The sequence below is a fragment of the Littorina saxatilis genome, unplaced genomic scaffold (assembly GCF_037325665.1).
Source record: "Littorina saxatilis isolate snail1 unplaced genomic scaffold, US_GU_Lsax_2.0 scaffold_395, whole genome shotgun sequence".
NCBI classification, from domain to species: domain Eukaryota; kingdom Metazoa; phylum Mollusca; class Gastropoda; order Littorinimorpha; family Littorinidae; genus Littorina; species Littorina saxatilis.
Window position 1 is genome coordinate 41,318 of NW_027127436.1, and position 23,746 is coordinate 65,063.

General features: G+C 41.0%; 1 protein-coding gene across 1 annotated transcript in view; it reads right to left on the reverse strand.

Moving 5' to 3' along the window:
• LOC138955896 (sperm-associated antigen 17-like) overlaps positions 1-23,746 on the reverse strand; it is a gene marked incomplete at its 3' end in the record, with an annotated part of 106,398 nt that overhangs the window by 38,169 nt on the left and 44,483 nt on the right. The window contains 7 exon segments of the mRNA XM_070327404.1: positions 2,528-2,639; positions 6,432-6,581; positions 12,498-12,685; positions 14,734-14,763; positions 18,571-18,597; positions 21,381-21,550; positions 22,138-22,292. Coding sequence (XP_070183505.1) covers positions 2,528-2,639; positions 6,432-6,581; positions 12,498-12,685; positions 14,734-14,763; positions 18,571-18,597; positions 21,381-21,550; positions 22,138-22,292 — 832 coding nt within the window.

The window sequence follows — 23,746 nt, forward strand, 5'->3', positions numbered from 1 at the left end:
ACAGAAAGCACGTGTCAAAGTAAAAACAACCACACAGTAATTCGCTCCTCTGGATCTATTGTTTATTCAACACAAAGTGACAACTGTTGCACTTTTTAATTATTTTTGTTTAATCCTCTTTCATTCACACATAGAAATACATATCATGATTTGTAATCAGTAACAAGAATGTTGTTTTCATTGATTTTTCTCTCGCTCTCTCTCTCTCACACAGACACTCACAGGAATATAAACTCCAGGGGCGGAGCAGTTAAGCCAGAGGGGGAAGGGGGTTACAACCTGGGGTCCAGGGGTAGACCTTGTGAGGTACATGGGCAAGCCCCGTTGGGGGGTCTGGGGCCTTAGCCCCCCAGAAGCTGAAGAGCTTTAGTTATTTTATGAACAATTTATGGCTTATCCTTGATTATAAACATGATCAACTGGCGTCAGCAGCCACTCATTATTTCTTTTAAAGTTAGTATTATTTTTATTTTTTTTGGACAGCGGGGGGGGGGGGGGGGGGGGGGGGCGGAACCCCTGTAACCCCCCCCCCCCCCCCCCTAATCCGCCCATGCACTCATATACATTCAACTCCCACACCCTCACTCACACACATGAATATATATACTTGCACAATTTCACATTTCCAGAGCTAAATCTTTTAAACCCATTTTCTCAAAAACTATTGGGTGGATTGAAATTAAAGTACATGTATGTGTGATGGTAGAGTCTATAATCCTGACTAAAGGTCAGTCTAGGAATCATGAAGGTGGGTGAAGGAATATACACTCATACACATTCAACTCCCACACCCTCACTCACACACATGAATATATACTTGCACAATTTCACATTTCCAGAGCTAAATCTTGTAAACCCATTTTCTCAAAAACTATTGGGTGGATTGAAATTAAAGTACATGTACGTGTGATGGTAGAGTCTATAATAACAAAATCCCCAACGAACATGACTTTGATCGACTTTGACATGAGGATCAAGTGACCCAAACTGGCCCCTCTCCCCGCCATAGTTCCTGAATTTAACCCATTGTTGATAAGTTTACAGGCGCTAAAATAAATCCAAGCTTAGTGCAAAGAAGCGACAATTAGAATCTATGCCAAGCGTGTCCACGTTGCTGGGATGAAAAACACATTTCTAGTTTCGGTTTTGGCTACACGCAGACTCGATCAGACTCGAGCCAGTCGAGGTCACACTGAGCGAGTGACAGCCGGACGTGGCAATGTCGACAATGTCAATGATCTCAATCAAACTCAAAGATCTTCAACAAATTTCAAGATCTTTGCCTACATTCAGAACAGTCATAGAGCAACATAGACAGGGCCGATTAGGGGGGGGGGGGTACAGGTTGCGCACCCCCCCTCCCTCTGGCTTAAGCATGTACCTCCCAAACGCTTTTTTTTGTGTGTGTGGGGGGGAGGGTTGCATCTGGATCATCATGAAATCCGAGGAGAAATCGCACCTCTCACCCCCTTTCGAAAGACATTTTTCTTGAACGATTTTTGTGATGAAAAGTATGAGTCCTTACAATCTCAATTCTTCTTCATTGCCTATACAGCTTGCTGTCGAATTTACCTTTTTCGTTCAAGGAGAGGCTTCCTTTCCCTCCAGAAACATCAACAAACGTTCAGCTTCAAGGGGGCTTCGCCCCCTTGCAATCCCCACCAAGGGGGCTTCGTCCCCTGGACCCCCACCAAGGGGCTTTGCCCCATGGACCCCCATCTGTACCCCCCCCCCCCCCCCTAGGACTTACCTAGTCCGGCCCTGAATAGATCAACATACTTTGACATTTCGTCTTCGGAAAGACGGACCCGAAGCCTGACCTTTCCATCAAGGAAGGCATTCGCGCCGCCTGCTTTGGTCTGGTTTGAATCCACAAAATATAACAGAAGTTCGATGACAGTACCGCTGCACGCCATTTTTGATCTTCGAATTCGAATTTGACTGAATGCACTCAAAAGGCTTTAGCACGAAGCCTTACCATTGGATGAAGTTTGGCAGACTTTTGCAATTCGCCTTCTTTCTGATTGGATCTCTTTTTTGTGTGTGATTGGTTCTCTTAAAGGGAAGCAATCGCTGTCAAAATCATATTTATGAATGTGTTGTTGCTTCCCTTCAATCAGGATTGGCTCCTTGACGAATAGAGGATCATAGAGTGATACAGCTGTGAAAAATGTACGTTGAAAATAAAATGCTTTGCAATAATGCCCATCACGATCACGAAAACAAATGACGATCACGATCACGAGACTTGATTTTTTTGTCATCACGGATCACGGGCAAAGTCCCATCACGATCACAGAAATGGAAATTTCGGCAATCACGGTCACAGAAAGGTCAAAAAACGTCAATCACGATCACGATTTTAAACCCTTTGGGGCCCTCACAGATGCATCCACAATATGTACATTTTCTTTTCTAAAACTTATGGTTACAAAATTCAGATCACAATCTTCATTCACATGTATGGTTTACTCAGCAAATGAATCCTATTTTCCTATTTCTTGCAGCGTATCGACGCAAAATATACCTTGCACAAACTCAGTTCTCTCGGCTCTAATCTGTCCTCCATCAGATGGGAATAAGGTGGTGGTGATGCCAGAAACATGAAGCAGCTCGTTGCCTGTGTCATAGCCAGTGAACTGAAAAGGTAGAAAGCATAATTTACTATTAATGTTCTTACATGGGAAAAATGATAACACTGATCTTAAAGGGGACAGCTTCAGCTCAAAAGAAAAGAAATTAAAATTGTTTCTCTTTTTTCTGCAGCTACAAAGACAAAAGCACTTCACGACTGAAACTTTACCCACTGATTTTTGGAACATTTGTAAGAATTCAGATTTTTTATTTTTTTAAATTTTTGTGCACAATCATACACTCTTCAAAAAAAAGTTAAGGATCACTTTTTTACAAGCACGCCACACAAAACAGACAAGACCGAATTCTTTCATTTTTTTAAAATTATATAATTGAACAACCAAGGAGTAATGACAAACAAAGCAAAGATAGAACGCGGCAGTGACAATTTAGCTAGAGTGTGTCAACGTGACAACCCTCAAAAATGGAATTCACAACAATGTGAATCGGTGTCAATAACGCGTGTGCCCTCCGTTGTGTCCCAGGCATACAACACATCGTTGGCGCATGGAGTGGATCAGGTTGCATATGAATGCTCTGGGAACTCCATTCCACTCCTGCAGCTGGAGCCATTGCAGCAGTTGACCCAGATTGGCAGGAGGAGGGTGATGTTGCTGTACCCGACGACAAAGCTCGTCCCACATGTGCTCTATGGGGTGCAGGTCTGGGCTGTTGGCTGGCCACAGCATCCTGTTGACCCTGGCCTGCTGGATGAAGGTGTTTACAGCTGCAGAGCGATGGGGAGGTGCGTTGTCATCCTGAAGAATCGCACGAGGGCCTATCGCTTGGAGGGCTGGAACGACCAGGGGTTGCAGGTTCTCATTCTGGTAGCGGACACCGGTCAAGTTGCCCACTACATGGTACAGAGGTGTCCTTAGATGTGTGCTGATCCCTCCCCAGACCATCACAGCGCCTCCGCCAAAACGCTGTCGTTCCAGAACAGCGCCTTCTGCGAAGCGCTCTCCGCGACGCCTCCACACTCGGATGCGACCATCAGCAGGTTCCAAGCAAAAGCGGGACTCATCTGTAAACAACACCTGAGCCCACTGCTGACGTTGCCACCTCACATGTTGAGTGCACCAGGCTCGGCAAGCTGCTCGGTGATTAGCAGTCAGGGTTGTTCCAGACCTGTTTACCCTGAAATGAGGCAAGTGGAGCAAGGCCATGCTGAATGTGGAGTTTTGGGGATTCAAAGTGGAGTTTACATATATATGTACTAGATGAATACCCGCTTCGCCGGGTACGGCTGAGCCAGAAAAAAGTCGAGCCGAATACCCGGCTGCACCGGGGACCCAGCCGGCGCACCACACGAAGGAAGGGAGATAAACGCGCAAAACACTGGAGAAGAGTAGTGACCTTCTAAAAATAGTATAACGGGAATATGGATTGAGCGTTGTCGACAGTGACCTTCCAAAAATTAAAAAGGGAATATGGATTGACGCCACACGAAGGAAGGGAGGTAAACGCTGAAAACACTGGAGAAGATAAGGAAGAGTTACTGGAAATGGATCCAGAGAAAAACCAAAATCGGTTCAGCGCTGCGCGCTGAGAGCACGTGTTGAAATATTTCATCGATGAGGTTGTGTCCGGGATGTAGCTGAATATGGCCTCCAAATTTGAAAAAGATCGATCGAGAACTTTGGCTTGGCATCGCGGACACACACACACACACACACAGACAGACACAAGTCGTATATATATATAGATAGACTAGATGAATACCCGCTTCGCCGGTTACGGCTGCGCCGGGAAGAAGTCGAGCCGAATACCCGGCTGTGCCGGGGACCCGCACGGAGGAAGGGAGATAAACGCGGCTGAAAACACTGGAGAAGATAAGGAAGAGTTACTGGGAATGGATCCAGAGAAAAACCAAAATCGGTTCAGCGCTGCGCGCTGAGAGCACGTGTTGAAATATCTCATCGATGAGGTTGTGTCCGGAGTGTAGCTGAATACAGTCTCCAAATTTGAAAAAGATCCACCGAGAACTTTGGCCGTGCATCGCGGACACACACACACACAGACAGACACAAGTCGTATATATATATATATATATATAGATAAAACCACAGAGTAAATATATTGCTGTGCAAACTGTAAGAAATAAAAAAAAAATATTTTCTGACCTTTATTCACTGCTGTTCTTTCTTTATTTATTTATTTTGGTGTTTTACGTCGTTTTCAACCACGAAGGTTTTATCGTGACGGTTCCTGCTGTTAAGTGTCTGATGAGAAGATAACTTTTTCATCAGTTTTCTTCAGATCTAGCTTGAGTTGACAGGGACTTGCTATAGTCACTTTTCAGTAGCAAACTGTTTATGGGATGCTGACTGCACGTGGCGAGTGCAGTCGAACAGACCACCGTGCTGGCAGGAAAAGTCCCATTTGCACAAGGAGCAGTGGACGAACAATTCTTTGTGTGGTGACTCTGGGCCGACCAGAACGTTGTCGCTCCTGCACTCTTCCAGTTGCGTGGAATCTCTGTTTTAGTCTGATGATGACAGAGGGAGCCACTGCAAGCCTCTGGGCCACTTGCCTGGCAGCAACATATACTAAGCCATCCTATTGCCCTTCCTCTATCCAAATCGCTCAGTTTTCTACATCAATCAATCAATCAATATGAGGCTTATATCGCGCGTATTCCGTGGGTACAGTTCTAAGCGCAGGGATTTATTTTTTTTAATTTTGTAATTTTTTTTTTATGCAATTCATATCGCGCACATATTCAAGGCGCAGGGATTTATTTATGCCGTGTGAGATGGAATTTTTTTGTATACAATACATCACGCATTCACATCGGTCAGCAGATCGCAGCCATTTCGGCGCATATCCTACTTTTCATGGCCTATTATTCCTAGTCACACGGGTATTTTGGTGGACATTTTTTTTTTATCTATGCCTATACAATTTTGCCAGGAAAGACCCTTTTGTCAATCGTGGGATCTTTAACGTGCACACCCCAATATAGTGTACACGAAGGGACCTCGGCTTTTCGTCTCGTCCAAAAGACTAGCACTTGAACCCACCACCTAGGTTAGGAAAGGGGGAAGAAAATTGCTAACGCCCTGACCCAGGGTCGAACTCGCAACCTCTCGCTTCCGAGCGCAAGTGCGTTACCACTCGGCCACCCAGTCCTGGGGGCATGTTGCTACTGTGCATAATTGTGTCAGCGTGTCAACCTTTAAACACAAGCTGGTGAGCGATGTTCATAGCCAGGACCCTGTTGTAGCACATGCATCACAACCTTTTGCCCTGGCATGCGTTCCGCAAATTTCATGGGGCTATAAAAAACACCCTTTTTCTTCCAAAATGCAGAAGCTTTTGAGAAGTCCCACAAAGGGAAATAACTCTGCCTGCCAAACAAAATTCTAGGCCAAGACTCATTGTTCATTTGTTAATTCAAACACATTAATCTTTTAATTATTATGTCGATGTTTAATTTTTTGGCAATTTTTTATAATTAGATCCGTTTTTTCAACCGATCCTTAACTTTTTTTGAAGAGTGTACATATGGACACATACACAAACACACATGCATGTACACACACAAACAACAACAACAACACACACATACACAAATACATACACACACGCATGTACATACATGCATGTACATACATGCATGTACACACAACAACAACAAGAACACACATATACACCGACATATACACAGACACATACACATGCAGACTCACACCCATGTACATACATGCATGTACACAACAACAACAACAAAAACAAAAACAACAACAACATTAACAACAACAACATTAACAACAACAACAACAACAACAACTCACAGGCCAGTACGGTGCCTCCTCCTCTTCCGAAATGGCTGAGGGCTGGTCCTCAGGCACGCCATCATCGGGTGGCATGAGGGACGTCTTGGGCTTGTTGCTGCCTCGCGACCCGGGCTTGGACTTCTCAGATTCCTTGTTCTCTTTCTCCTGCTAGAAACAAGAAATTTGTCCATATGATCTTCTCGTCTTCTTTTTCTTCGTTCAATGGGTTCAAACTCACACTCATGTTTTTGCACGAGGGTCTTTGAATGGAGGTTCCACTGTATGAACGTTTACCCCTTAACAGTCCTCATACATAAAGGCAACCCATCTTCTTCTTCTTTTTTTTCATTCTTGGGCCGAAACTCACACGTTTACTCATGTTTTTGCACGAGTGCATTTTTATGTGTTATATTTGGCAGTTTTTACTCCGCCATTCAGGCAGCATATGAGTTGTTCTTTGCTACTGGTGACAAGTGGGAGTCCGCTCACTAACGCATTTTTCAATACAGTCTAGGGGAGAAACTGGTCACAAAGCACCCAGTACATGCCAGAGAGATAGGAGAATCGCCACAATCAAAGAAAATACCAAAATCATTCAATAGATATGGAAATATTAAGATTTACTGTGAAAATGCTAGCAAAAATGGCGTCCAAAAACGGGAACGCACACTTGGTGCGTCTTTGAAGACTTACCTCCCGTTCTGTGTTGTTGATAATAGTCGTGTTTGTGCTGTTTTTGTTGAAATAGTATGTGATAAAACTGATGCAGTTCTTGAAATGTTGCAAATTATTGTTGTCTTTGTGAAATACGAGTGTTCTGAGGCGTAATCTGCATACGGCTGATGTCACACATAGGGTACCCCACTTTGATCAGCGTATCACTCCAAATAGGGTACCCCACTTTGATCAGCGTATCACTCCAAATGAGCTTCATAGTAGAAAAGCAGATACACTACCAAAACACTGCATAACAGATCTACAAGACTGAACCAGAATCACTGAAATTTACTTCCTGTATATAATATTGCAATCAAATTTGCTCACGCCGTCGCACATGCAACGCAGGTTACCTTCGCCTTCAATTCAAAGTAACTCCACGCTAACTGAATTACCATCGAAACGCAGATAACGAACTGATTCGGAGATTACACGCCACACATTTATGATATTTTTCACACAAATTTCAACTGTGTTGTTTCGCGATAAACAGCCATAAACAAACAAATGTGGCGCCGTCACATCGCTTCGGAAGGAGAAACGCAGGTTTAACCAAGAGATTGTTTCCGATACCTGTCTGATTAAAATCATCGTTTTTCACGAATGAATTCTCTTTGGCAGATCTGGTGAGTTGGAATGTCTATGAATGTTTCATTTAATGTCAAATGCGTACATTCTTGTCGATATTGTTACCTTTGGGCTCATAAATGAAGTCAATGGTCGTGTTTTCCTAAAGTGACTTTTGTCAGCATAGAACTTACTGTGCTTCGATGATTGACTGAGCAGAATCTTCCGATGACACTAGTTCATTTCACTATGCATTGATGCGTGTACATAGTGAAATGTTGATCTTTGATGATTTGGCAACACTATTAACTTCGCTAAATGTGCTTCGAGTGTATCTCCCCGTTTAACCATTTGAAAACGTCTTTTAACAAGACCATGTTTCGACAGCCCAGACGGGGAGGATCCTCGATAGCTCACAGGATATATAATGTTTTCCGCCGTTTTTTAAAGAATCCTTTCAAATTTGCTATTCCAAAAGTACCCTATGACACGACTCGAGTGGCAGAGAACATTCTCTGCAATTCCTGTCTCAGTCCGTGCAGCCGTTTCGGGTCCTATCGTCATCATACAAACATACACACAGACACACAAGAACCAGCTTTAAAAGTTAGATTATGTAAGAACCATGTGAACCAGTGATTTTTTCTTATGTACATCAGATACTACAGTATTTCTGCTTAAGCTATATTTCAAAAACAAAACTAGAGATTTGAATTTTGACAACTTTTCCCCCTTTCTGTCACCAGTACTGAAGAACAACTCATACATGCTGATTTACCAGGTAAAGTTAAGTCTTTTGAATAAACAAGGCCTTGTAATAAAAATAAAATGTCTGATCCAATTATTTGATTTTCACCCTATATTCCTACATGAATAGCTTTCTTTCTTTATTTGGTGTTTAACGTCGTTTTCAACCACGAAGGTTATATCGCGATGGGGAAAGGGGGGGAGATGGGATAGAGCCACTTGTTAATTGTTTCTTGTTCACAAAAGCACTAATTAAAAAATTGCTCCAGGGGCTTGCAACGTAGTACAATATATGACCTTACCGGGAGAATTGCAAGTTTCCAGTACAAAGGACCCAACATCTCCTACACACTGCCTGACCAAAATCTCCACAAAAATTGACCACACTCTACACAAGAAACACTTAACAAGGGTAAAAGGAGAAACAGAATCCGTTAGTCGCCTCCCACGACATGCTGGGGAGCATCGGGTAAATTCTTTCCCCTAACCCGCGGGGGGACTACATGAATAGGCTTTGCATTCCCGAAACACTTTCATTCAAAGAAACAAGATTGGTATAACCATATGCATGTAACAGAAGTTGTACATAATGCGCATGTTCAATATTCAGATTGTGGCTGTCCAAGAATATACACTGAATAAAAGAGACACAGGGATTAATGGCTTGGGCGTCGGTCATCGGTCTTTTGCCATGTTAAATTCGGAAAAGACCGACACATACGGGTCTCAATCCGTCAACTGACCGATAGACATTCAGCAGAGTCAGTCAGCTCGTCTTATTTTTGTCTGCTGTCGACAGAGATTTTAGTTTGAACCGTTTTTTTCTGCACGGGATTAGATGTGTTAATGTGATAAATCAAGTTTGAAGCTATTAAGGTACACACCTTTTATTTTTAAGGCAAAAGTACACGCTATTTGAAATACACATAGATGTAATACTGATATGATTCTTACAATCATTACTACACTCACATATTGTCTTCTTCTTCTTCTGCGTTCGTGGGCTGAAACTCCCACGTACACTCGTGTTTTTTGCACGAGTGGAATTTTACGTGTATGACCGTTTTTTACCCCGCCATTTAGGCAGCCATACGCTGTTTTCGGAGGAAGCATGCTGGGTATTATCGTGTTTCTATAACCCACCGAACTCTAACATGGATTACAGGATCTTTTTCGTGCGCACTTGGTCTTGTGCTTGCGTGTACACACGGGGGTGTTCGGACACCGAGGAGAGTCTGCACACAAAGTTGACTCTGAGAAATAAATCTCTCGCTGAACGTGGGGACGAACTCACGCTGACAGCGGCCAACTGGATACAAATCCAGCGCGCTACCGACTGAGCTACATCCCTGCCCATGTATATTGTGATATGACAAATTATTTTCAAAGGAATGAAAGGGAGGGCTAGGGTAGAGAGAACGATGTACTAGCTGATGGTGATGACGTTGATTCTGCTGCTACCGATAATGATGATGAAAACAACAATGGCATCAAAGATGATTGATGATGATGATAATTATGACGACAAAGACAATGTTGATTAATGATGAAACAAAACCTGAACAAATTGGTCAACATTATAGGCACAGTAAGCCCCCCGTAAACCATCACAGTTACTGTCAGGCTTTTACACACAGTACAAACACCCTTCCATTTGAACGCTCACCAAACGGGAACAAAATATCCTAGGTGCCCGTATCGTAAAGAGCGAGCAATTTTCAAAGAATTAATTTTGCGGATTGTCTCAGAGACAATCGGACCGTGTTGCGTTTTGGCGCTAGACCTAACTTTTTAAATCTAAATAATAAATTGACAGCTTGTTACACAAACATTCTTAAATCATAAAAGAACTCTTTTTTCATCAAGACAAGATCAGTACAATTCGAAGTTTTGAAAGTTTGAAAAAAGAAAAGCCCGGAAGCAGGATCACGCAAGGTCGTGGTTCTCGTAGCAGATGATGGTTCAAAAGCCATCACTAGAGTTCTTGTGAACCACAGCCGTTTGTTTCGTGCAGTCAGAGGTTCTTAATAACATGCTATTGCAGATAAGCTCACGATGGCTCAGGGATAAGATAAACCACGCAAAAATAAATTCTTTGAAAATTGCTCGCTCTTTACGGAGGTCACCTAGGATGTTCTCAAGCGGTGAGTGTTTAAATGAAAGGGTGTTTGTACTGTGTGCCTGACAGTATCTGTGATGGTTTACGGGAGGCTTACTGTGCCTTTAACAAAATGATTTCTGCAATTTTTTAACAAAACAACTTTTGCAATTTTTTGACAAAACCATTCAATTTTTAAGGAAAAACAAAAGAAATTTAAAGCAGCAATAAATGTATGTTCAAGCAGATAAAGAATATAATAAACATTTGGAAACTTATGCAAAACACAGTGTTGAATATTATAGTCAAGAGGGAGGTTGGAGGTTCCAAATTTCTTCACACCTGGTTACGCTGCAAACATAAACATACACACACACACACACAGAGATTATGACATGTGCAAAAGCACAAACAGATCCATGCACACTTTTACAAAGAATCAAAATGTTGCCAAGACTGAATAGCGCTCGACTCAGGTGGGTGGGTGGGGGGGTGGCAGTCTATGTTCAAATTGTTTGTCTAAATTTTTTGTCAGCATGGTGATTTCTCTTGGTAAACTTTTGTTTTTAATTGAAAGAGATACATGTTTCAAAATAGTTGTATTCACTTGCTAACTTAATTTCTAAAGGACTCATATGTGTCGGAAGCATTATACCACTGCATGGTTCATACATTAGGAACACAAATTTTCTCTACCACAAAGTCTCTGAATCCATGCAAGTGGGGTAGATTTAAAGACGTGGCTGGGACGGAAGAACTTCCACCAAATCAATACATTTTCTTCACCTACATTTTTTTCAGAACAGAATTTGGGGGTAACTTATTTTATCCTACATACGTGAGAGAGACACCCGTGAGATAATAATCGATCAAATCACACATGTGTATTATCATGTAAATGAGGTCATGTTAACCAAGTCTGGCAGGGACCTGTTTTTCCACTGCCAAGTCACCGAGACAAACGTCATTATAGAAACACAAATTGCGCTCGCTAATTACCCTCGATGAATCTTTAGAACTAACACGTCACGCCACACTTTCAGAGTGACGTTTCTTTGCTTTGACGTAATAGATTGCACGAGGCTTTTGAAGAGATCGAGGTTCCAAAACAAGTGTCTTCAATTTAGCTGCCTCGAATGCAGGACATTTTCAGCAAAATACACGAAAGTACAGTATGTAGGATAAACAGAATACTACATGGCTTGCTGTGTCGTACCAGATTTACACTCGTTGCTTTTTCAAATAGTGAACAGCTCGCTTTCGCTCGCAGTTCAATATTTAAAAAACAACTCGTGTAAATCTGGAACGACACAGCAAGCCATGTAGTATTCTCTATTTAGACAGCTTTTCAGTAGAACTCAGGCCAAAACTGATTATTTTTATAGTGTTTATATTTGTACCTGGTATGGATACATGGGTGCAACCTGGAAAATTCCAAAAACCGGCAAAAGTTGGGGTCCAGCTTTTTTTGTATTAAAAATGCCAAAAAAACCTCTCCTGGAACAAAAACATCGGCAGCCGATGAAACCAAAAACCGGCTGCCGGCGTGTAGCCGGCAGAGTTGCACCCATGTGGATAGAAAGATAAAAGAATGTTAAATCATGTATTGTCCATCGTAGTTTAGAGACAATTCCTCATGGAGAATGATTTACGTAGTCTAATGCTTAAATCATCAAAATCGTCAAGAATCGAGTTACCGTGACGCCAAAATTCCAGGACGACAATGATTTGTCATATTGTATATATTCATAAATCTGCCAGGCTCTACTGAGGTCACATTTTATTGTACAGGGGTTGGGGTTGGGTGTGTTAAACAGTGTGGCTGTGGAATTTTGTATTATTCAAAGCAAAACTAAACGGTCACAAATATTCAACAGCTGTATAATAAAATCTATGAAATGAACAAACAACACATATTACAACAGACAAACACATAAACAGTTTAATAATCATACCTTTTTCTTTTCTGCGGTCCTAGCTAGCTTTTCCTTCTTGATATTCTCTTCCTCTTCTTCCTCAGCTTTGATGCGGTCTTGCTCCTGCTTCCATGATTTCAGCGAGTTCGCTCGCACGTACAAGTTGCCGCTCGAAAGTGAATCAACACTGCCTGACCTGGAGCCACACTTCGGGCTCTTTGAGCGAGCTGATTAAAAAAAAAAAAAAAGAGAACATATAATTATTGTTTTAATCAACCGGGATCCTGTTAACCCAACATTTCTGATATTGTACAGGTACAAATATCAAAATACACTTAAAAAAAAAAAGTACAAATGATTATTGTTTCAATCAACAGGGATCCTGTTAACCCAAAATTTCTGATATTTTACAGTAACAATATCAAAATACACTTAAAAAAAAAAAAATGTGCAAATAATTATTGTTTTAATCAACCGGGATCCTGTCAACCCAAAATGTCTGGTATTTTACAGGTACAAATATGAAAATACTAGTATGAAATAGGCATCCACCCGATCGTTAGCCATACTGGTTGACCGTGGCCTTTTTGACAAATGTACGTCATGCAGAAACTGCATTTTTAAGACTTAATTACTATGGCTGGTTGGTGTCAAAGGAACACCCTGTATAGTTTATGTGCACGACTACCGGTAACTTAAGAAATACAGTGGAAGTATGAATTCTCTTATACTTCAATAGTCTTAATGTCATGTGAACAAAGAAACATTTTGTGTCATTACACCCCCGGTATAGGGGTGTGTATAGGATTCGGTCGATGTGTTTGTTTGTTTGTTTGTTTGTGTGCTTGTGTTCGCATATAGATCTCAAGAATGAACGGACCGATCGTCACCAAACTTGGTGAACAGGTTCTATACATTCCTGAGACGGTCCTTACAAAAATTGGGAGCAGTCAAACACACGGTTAGGGAGTTATTGGTGGATTAAGATTCTACAAGGACTTATAGAGGGACATATTAATGGTCAAAGGGAAATAACCTTCTCAGTTGGTGGCAGTGAGAATGGTAAGGACGGGGGTGTTTTTCCTACCTCGGAGGAATTTCTTGTTCATTTATGTCTTTTAACAATAATAAACACATTTGACAAATAAACTAGGATGATGGGACAAATCAGTGCGCATTCTAGTAATGCAGCCAAACAGTTGTGCAATTTAAAAGTTCCAATCAGTGTATTAAGCCTCCCGGCCTCGTTTTATTCAAAACATGTAGATCCCTGAAGAACACACAGAGACACCTCATTCGATGCAACAGCAGATTGCTCTGTTTAGTCTCATAAGTTATAATCCTACAAACAAACAAAAATGCTAAAGGCGACTGCAATTTCATTCTGACATTATCAAGCTTAATTGTGAGATGATTAGGCTTGTCTTTGTAACACCCAACATACGTGTATATGAACTGAATTTGTCAGTTGATATGCTTTTTTTTAATTCTAGGTAAACATGGAGAATTAAGCAAAACAATTAGCTAAGTAAAAAAATCTAAGAAGAACAACCCCATGCAGTTTCAGCCATGCAGAAACAACACCAAGCCAGAAAAAAAAACCATGCGTGGCAGACACTTTTTTCAGCTCAAAACATGTTGGGTAAAAAGTAAAAAAATTACAATAATAAAATAAAACAAAATCATTCTTCCAAAAACAGAAAAGCAATGTGAGGAAGGTGAAACATTTGTTTTACGCTTTTTCTCCACTTTTCCCTCTTAAATAATTGATTTGGAAACTCAATTTGTTGTTGTTGTTGTTGAGTGAGGTTGTTACAAAAAAAGCAAAGCAAGCACTTTTTCTCATTCCCTCTATTCAATCAGTTGAAATAAATGTAAAACAAAATGAGAGGGTAGTTTTGTCTTCCTTACCACATGTGTGTGTGTGTGTGTGTGTGTGTGTGTGTGTGTGTGTGTGTGTGTGTGTGTGTGTGCGCATATGTGTGTGTATGTGTGTGTGTATGTGTGTGTGTGTGTGTCTGTGTGTGTGTGTGTATATGTGTGTGTGTACACTTGTGAGTGTGTGCGTTGCATGAAAGTGCATACATTTGTCTGCATGTGTAAAGCAATAACATAACCAAAACAAAAGGAAAACTCAAAGACAACTAGAAAATGACAGAAAGCCAGCTCCCAAAACTGTGAACATATTCACAAACCCCTGCATCCAAAGAATAGAACAGAATTTTTTTTTTAATATATAAAAACTGCCTCAATGCTTTTGCATTAAAAATTATACCCTTCTTGTCTTTTCCTGCTCCTTTCCCGTCTGCACAAGCATTTCAAAAAGCAATAACATATGAGCCTACAATTGTGACATCAAGCACAAAAAACAGACCTGTTTAATTCAGCTTGTATGTAAATTGTTGACATAAAAGAAAGGGTCCTTTTTACATTTAGTCAAGTTATGACTAAATGTTTTAACATCGAGGGGGGAATCGAGACGAGGGTCGTGGTGTATGTGTGTCTGTCTGTGCGTGTGTGTGTGTGTGTGTGTGTGTGTGTGTGTGTGTGTGTGTGTGTAGAGCGATTCAGACTAAACTACTGGACCGATCTTTATGAAATTTGACATGAGAGTTCCTGGGTATGAAATCCCCATACGTTTTTTTCATTTTTTTGATAAATGTCTTTGATGACGTCATATCCGGCTTTTCGTGAAAGTTGAGGCGGCACTCTCACGCCCTCATTTTTCAACCAAATTGATTGAAATTTTGGTCAAGCAATCTTCGACGAAGCCCGGACTTCGGTATTGCATTTCAGCTTGGTGGCTTAAAAATTAATTAATGACTTTGGTCATTAAAAACCGGAAAATTGTAAAAAAAAATAAAAATTTATAAAACGATCCAAATTTACGTTCATCTTATTCTCCATCATTTTCTGATTCCAAAAACATATAAATATGTTATATTTGGATTAAAAACAAGCTCTGAAAATTAAATATATAAAAATTATTATCAAAATTAAATTGTCGAAATCAATTTAAAAACACTTTCATCTTATTCCTTGTCGGTTCCTGATTCCAAAAACATATAGATATGATATGTTTGGATTAAAAACACGCTCAGAAAGTTAAAACAAAGAGAGGTACAGAAAAGCGTGCTATCCTTCTTAGCGCAACTACTTACCCCGCTCTTCTTGTCAATTTCACTGCCTATGCCGTGAGCGGTGGACTACGAGTATACGGTCTTGCTGCGTTGCATTGCGTTCAGTTTCATTCTGTGAGTTCGACAGCTACTTGACTAAATGTTGTATTTTCGCCTTACGCGACTTGGTTTTTTTTAACCTCTAACTCTCTTCCCAGTATTTTCTCATTTTCTGTCAACGTTTTGATAGAAAGAAGCACATACTCTTTCATAATTTACAACCAATGAAGCATTAAACAAAACAAAACAAAACATAAATCAAATACAACTTGCAAACTGGCTAGAAAACCACACTGGAAAATTCACAAAACCTTAAAAACCTTAAAAGGCACACTTTCTTTGGTGTAAACCGTGAGTTCAGCTCACTATCTCAGATCTGACCAGGCTATTACATGGTATATAACACCATCCCTCCACTTGGTCATACATGTACAGGGTTTAGTCTGGTAGAAAAAGCCAATGGGACATCATGTCTCCCTAAACCGAATTCCGATGGGACATAGTCGAAGACAAGATTAGCGCCAAAGAGGCATGTACACGTTTTGACCAAAGATGCAATATGGTGCAATATGATGCCATCTGAGAATTAGCCACTATATCGTGTTATCTCTGTATGTGTGTTTGTGTGTGTGTGTGTGTGTGTGTGTGTGTGTGTGTGTGTGTGTGTGTGTGTGTGTGTGGTGTGTGTGTGTGTGTGTGTGTGTGTGTGTGTGTGCGTGCGTGTGTGTGTGTGTGTGTAATCCGATGTAAAGTGTACATTTGGTGGCGCAGTGGTATGTTAATCTCAATGCGCCCTTTGACGCGCTGAAGGGATTTGTGAAGGGAAATTTTTAGATGTAATGCGCTAATGGCGCAGGGCGCACTAGTAAATGAAACCCTGCATGTACATGTATACCAAAAACAGTCTCTGTGCTCCCTGTGCACAATAATAATTTTGTTATCAATCAATTTCATAAGAGCAACTAGCCGCTTTTTAAGAAATTCATCCATAAAAAAGTCCAATTGACACCACAGTCAAGGTGTTGGTATTTGAGTTGTTCTTTGCTACTGGTGACAAGTGGGGGTCAGCTCACACGGACGCATTTTTCAATACAGTCTAGGGGAGAAACTGGTCACAAAGCACCCAGTACATGCCAGAGAGATAGGAGAATCGCCACAATCAAAGAAAATACCACAATCATTCAATAGATAAATGGAAATGTTAAGATTTACTGTGAAAATGCTAGCAAAAATGGTGACCAAAAACGAGAACGCACACTAGGAGTGTCTTTGCCGACTTACCTCCCGTTCTGTGTTGTTGATAATAGTCGTGTCTGTGCTGTTTTTGTTTAAATAGTATATATGTAATAAAACTGATGCAGTTCTTGAAATGTTGCAAATTATTGTTGTCTTTGTGAAATACGAGAGTGTTCTGCGGCGTAATCTGCATACGGCTGATGTCACACATAGGGTACCCCACTTCGATCAGCGTATCACTCCAAATGAGCTTCATAGTAGAAAAGCAGATACACTACCAAAACACTGCCTAACAGATCTACAAGACTGAGCCAGAATCACTGAAATTTACTTCCTGTATAAAATATTGCAATCAAATTTGCTCACGCCGTCGCACATGCAACGCAGGTTACCTTCGCCTTTGATGCAAAGTAACTCCACGCTGACTGAATTACCATCGAATTGCAGATAACGAACTGATTCGGAGATTACACGCCACACATTTATGATATTTTTCACACAAATTTCAACTTTGTTGTTTCGCGATAAACAGCCATAAACAAACAAATGTGGCGCCATGATGTCGCTTCGGAAGGAGAAACGCAGGTTACCAAGAGATTGTTTCCGATACCTGTCTGATTAAAATCATCGTTTTTCACGAATGAAGGCTCTTTGGCAGATCTGGTGAGTTGGAAACTGTCTATGAATGTTTCATTTAATGTCAAATGCGTACATTCTTGTCGATATTGTTACCTTTGGGCTCATAAATGAAGTCAATGGTCGTGTTTTTCTAAAGTGACTTTTGTCAGCATAGAACTTATTACTGTGCTTCGATGATTGACTGAGAAGAATCTTCCGATGACACTTATAGTTCATTTCACTACGCGACCGCAGATCTGCAAGGAAACTTATGGCGAGGGAAATAAGCTTTAAACTGAAGACGAATAAGCGGAGTAACTGTTCTTCAACGGATTGCTATCACTGATCTAAATATTTAGATCTTGTCGTCTGCTAGTCTGCTAGTAAGTAGTCTTCGGTCGTGTGAAAGTCACTGTGTGCATCGATCCGTGTAGTGAAATGTTGATCTTTGATGATTTGGCAACATAACTTCGCTAAATGTGCTTCGAGTGTAATCTCCCCGTTAACCATTTGAAAGCGTCTTTTAACAAGAACATGTTTCGACAGCCCAGACGGGGAGGATCCTCGATAGCTCACAGGGTATATAATGTTTTCCGCCGTTTTTTAAAGAATCCTTTCAAATTTGCTATTCCAAAAGTATGACACGACTCGAGTGGCAAAGAACATTCTCTGCAATTCCTGTCTCAGTCCGTGCAGCTGTTTCGGGTCCTATCGTCATCATACTTACACACAAGAACCAGCTTTAAAAGTTAGATTATGTAAGAACCATGTGAACCAGTGATTTCTTCTTATGTACATCAGATACTACAGTATTTCTGCTTTATGAAAAGCTATATTTCAGAAACAAAACTAGGGATTTGAATTTTGCAACTTTTCCCCCTTTCTGTCACCAGTACTGAAGAACAACTCATTTGGTATGTGACAAAGTGGAGGGATGTAGCTATCCCGTGTAAAAGTCGGGCCAGATCTGAGACGTTGAGCCAAATTTTCATGATAAGGAGTGTGTCTTGAAAATATTATAATAAATTTTAAAAAAAAAATTTTTTTTTTATAAAACTACTTCAATGCTATTTGATTACCCTTCTTGTCTTTTCCTCCTTTTTCGTCTGCACAAACATTTGTGACAAAAACATATCATCCCACTGATTGATATATCAAACATAAAAACATATTTGCTAAGTCAATCTATGTACAAGTGTGTAATAGACAATTTCTGGAAATAACTCTGTCGGGATTTGTATTGACTGTGGAAGATCAGTGCCAGCAAGCGATCATGGGTGTCACAATGAAAAATGAGCTTTAATATATGCAGTGTCTTGTCAATTTGACCGTCATTTCTTTAAAGGAACTATCTAAGGCGCCAGTTTGGGAAGTGCTTTGGTAAATAATGGACCTTAAAAAGTTTGAAGAATTCTATGTTACATTTGATATTTTTGTAAAAATGTGAGATAAGCTGTGTGGTAATACTGTGAAACTTGTCTACTGCTTAGCTCACTTCTTCTTCTTCTTCTTCGTTCACGGGCTTAGACTCCCACGTTCACTCATGTTTTTAGCACGAGTGGATTTTTACGTGTATGACCGTGTTTACCCCGCCATTCAGGCAGCATACGCCAATTTCAGGGGATGCATGCTGGGTATTTTTGTGTTTCTATAACCCACCGAACTCTGACATGGATTACAGGATCTTTTCCATGCGCACTTGGTCTTGTGCTTGCGTGTACACACGAAGGGGGTTAAGTCACTAGCAGGTCTGCACATAAGTTGACCTGGGAGATCGGAAAAATCTCCACTCTTAACCCACCAGGCGGCAGCGACCGAGATTCGAACTCACGACCTCCCGATTAGGAGGCCGACGTCTTACCACCACGCCCGTCATGCTTTGTCCAAACTACTTAGTCCCTTTGACCAAGTGACCGCTTTCTGTATCATGTACAGTCGAACCCACCTAAAACGAACACGCTAGTTACGAATTTTGACTTATAACGTATTAGTTTTAAGTTCCCAACTGAATACCTCTTTCTTCATGCTTAAAACAAGAAGGGCAAAGCCCATACGACTCACATGCTTTACACATTTTTCCTACCAAAATACATGTGACCTTGACCCAAGGTCAAGGTCATCCAAGGTCATGCAACACAAAGCTGTTAATTCAAGACATAGGAAGTACAATGGTGCTTATTGGCTCTTTCTACCATGAGATATGGTCACTTTTAGTGGTTCACTACCTTATTTTGGTCACATTTCATAAGGGTCAAAGTGACCTTGACCTTGATCATATGTGACCAAATGTGTCTCATGATGAAAGCATAACATGTGCCCCACATAATTTTTAAGTTTGAAACAGTTATCTTCCATAGTTCAGGGTCAAGGTCACTTCAAAATATGTATACAATCCAACTTTGAAGAGCTCCTGTGACCTTGACCTTGAAGCAAGGTAAACCAAACTGGTATCAAAAGATGGGGCTCACTTTGCCCTATATATCATATATAGGTGAGGTATTGAATCTCAAAAACTTCAGAGAAAATGGGAAAAATGGGAAAAATAGCTGTTTTTTAGGCAACATTTATGGCCCCTGCGACCTTGACCTTGAAGCAAGGTCAAGATGCTATGTATGTTTTTTGGGGCCTTATCATCATACACCATCTTGCCAAATTTGGTACTGATAGACTGAATAGTGTCCAAGAAATATCCAACGTTAAAGTTTTCCGGACGGCCGGCCGGACGGACGGACGGACGGACGGACGGACGACTCGGGTGAGTACATAGACTCACTTTTGCTTCGCATGTGAGTCAAAAATGCTTGAAACGAATTCTTTGTAACGAATTTATGCTTATAACGAGCACTTTTTGGATTCCCAAGCATGCATAATGTCTGTAATTTACTCACGCTTATGATGAAATCTTTAAACTCGTCCCGAGATCGACATATCATATCATTTGCATAATGAACCCCTCTTTTAACAAACACGTTTTCATCGCCCCAGAGCCGCTTTGTCTCTAAAAGTCACAAGGCTACAAGGATCTGCGTGTGAGGCCAGATCAAAGGCAGGTCCATTGTGATGGCTGGGTGGCCTTCTTTATAGACACTGACCTTCTTCCCAGGGGTCATTGACCCAGTTTTAGCTATGAGACGTGGTTCCCCTTTCATATGAGAGAGGACTCGGAAACACTTCCTGCACCCGGGTCAGTGACCGAGTTTAACCTATGGGGAGTTTAATCTATGGGACGGTCTCTTTGATGTCTTGAGAGGAAACTTGGCCAGGGTAGTACATGCACCAGAACTGGTGGACACCATGAAATCGGAGATTGATCAGAATGTGCATGTACATGCTTTTACACGACTTTTTAAATTTTACTTCTAAAATTGTGACAGTAAAAAAATCAATCAATTCTCTTAATGCGAATTTCGGTTAAGACGAACTTATTTCCCGATCCCCAGTGATTCGTCTTAAGCGAATTCGACTGTATTCCTTTTGCTTAATACGGGCTTGGTATGGTCACAATGATATAAGTCTGTTGCGTGACAACATCTGAAGAGTTCATGTTCATCCTGTCAGTTAAGAAACCGCGTCTGAATTATACAGATCTTGGCCACTTAGACATTCCATTCAAATAAAAATGTTTACTGATTCAAGCACCCAAAAAGCAAATGTGTGAAAAAACAATCTCATGTGAAATAAAGAGGGGTTAATTTTTAGAAAGTTTTAGTGAATGGCAACACAAAACAATCACAGTTGATTATGACCTATTGGTCTACATATTGATTGAAAGTAGTTTAGCAAAGGACAGGGCAAATTACACACATTACTGAAAAGAAGATGCAAATAAATCCCTTTTAAAATGTCTCAGAATTAAAACAAAAAATAACAACAACAAATAACTTCGTACCAGATTTGCGGGGAGATGCCCTTCCCTTTTTTCCCTTCTTTTCATTGCCCTCTACCTCCTCCTCCTGTCGCATTCTCTCAACTTCCGCTGACAAGAGATGTGCTTGATACTCTGCTTCTTTCTCCTTCAACCAGTCAGCAATTGACTCTGCCACATATTCCAGGTAGTTTCTGGAGAGAAAAAAATCAAAACACATTTTACAAATGGCAAGACCTGCATTTTCACCATGTGCAGACAAATTTCTGTTCTCCGACAACCAATCAGCTATAGGATCCGCTGCTACATACTCTGCAGTTTCTGCAATTAAAAAAAAAAATCATACCTCATGAATGCCAGAATGTCGTTCTGCATTGACAGTCGGCAAAACCATCAAATTTCTTTTATATCGCAAAAGACTTTGCTGTCAATTCAGCTCATCTGCCAAACCTTTTTTTTAATGATTTGGAAAAGCGATGACAATTAGGTCACTTTTTGAAAATACAGACAGTCGGACAGACAGACAAACAGACAGACAGACAGACAAAGACACACACTCACATACATATATACACACACCTTTATGCTAATGTCTATCTGATTTGCCTCAGACCTTCTCTCATGCTTCGTCTCTCTATATAACTCACACACACACACACGCACGCACGCACGCACACACGCACACACACACACACACAAAATCTCACACACACACAATGACACACACATACACATACACACACACACACACACACACACCTGGGCAATATATTGCACTAACCTGAAGCCAGCATTAGAGTGCAGTTCAGTGTGCCAGTCCACGTGGTTCTGGAGCTCATTGTTGAATGGGCTGTGCAGGACCAGCATGCAAGACTGATCCCTCTTGTGTTCATATGACTCCAGGAACGGCAGGTTGTAGGCCGCTTCCTTCAATACCTGCGTTTAGAAAGTCAATGATCTGATAAATAAAGGGAAGTAAGCCCTCTAAATTCATACAAAATGTGTAAGTCAAAAATTTTAGTAATAAATTTTCATTTGATTAATATACTTACCCAACTCACATATAGCAATTAACCCTGGTTCAGTGCTGGTATCGCTGTACGCGTCCCCTTGGTAACAAGGAAGACGCCTCTAAAAAAGAGTGACCGAGACCCGTAAGGGTGTCTAGGCCAGCCCGGAAACGAGGCTGCCTTCCGTATGCGCGCGCATACTCCGCCATATGCATCATTCTAAAGCGAAGCCCAACTCACTTCTTTTTTAGACATATATAACCCCACAGCGGGGAGGCGGGAGGGAATAAGCGATGTGAGTTGGGTAAGTATATTAATCAAATGAAAATTTATTACTAAAATGTTTGATTAAATTACATATCTTACCCAACTCACATATAGCAGATTGCTACTAAAGGTTGGAGGGCACTTTACCCAATTAGGAATCGAGATTTTGTCCAGCCTCTACCAGAGCAGGTAACCCAGAAACGCATCCTGTCTCAAGGCATAGACATCCCTGAGATAGACATCAATGAAGAACATTCAAGAAAGCCAGTAAGCCGACTCAAGAACTTCTGCCAGGAGACCAAAACGAAGAACAACTAGAGTGGCAGCCCAATCTTTTGCCTCATGAGGCCTGGCTGTAGTAAAGGGCAAGACTGCCCTGACATTCCCTGCCTGACTCTGCCACCAGACATGAGCTTGTCTAGCTATGGTGGAGACCCACTTGGCTAACTAGACTTTCGACTTATCTCTAAACCGTACCATGATGAATGAGATAAAAAGAAGTTTCTGAGTCTCCAAACGAGTGTGCACAGTCCGAAACAGAAATCTGCTGAGGGCTCTAACAGGACAAAAATGTACATCAGGATCTCCAAAAGCAATAAACTTGCTCAAGAGAGGAAAGTTGAGTTCGCGCCACCCGAAGAGAGAGGACTGACTGCCCCCCCCCCCCCCCCCTTTAATTTCCTTGCCACCACTTGAAAGCATGCCTAAACAATGTGGCAGTCTATATAGCTAAGGTTGACTTAAGTAAGTCATTACCTCTACCAAAGTCGATAGAAAATCTTTCTATCTTTAACCAGTGTTTAACGTCGTTTCTAACCGTTCAAGGTTAAAAAGCGACGGAGCTGAAAGATAAGACCAAGAGCTGTTAGAAACAATGATCTGAAAAGATCCATGCGAGTTAGAAAAATCATTGAACTCGAAATGATCAAATGGCTAAATATGGCTCTAGAGGAGCCAGAATATTGCTAAAAGGTTTAAACTGTGAATCGAAGCTGGTTTCTCCAAATTCTGCTTACTAGCCAGACATTTTGAAAGAAACCTAAGTACCATAGATCAGTCTTTCTCCAAAAAGCTGTCCATAGCAAACCTAGCCAGAAAAAACACTTCTGCATT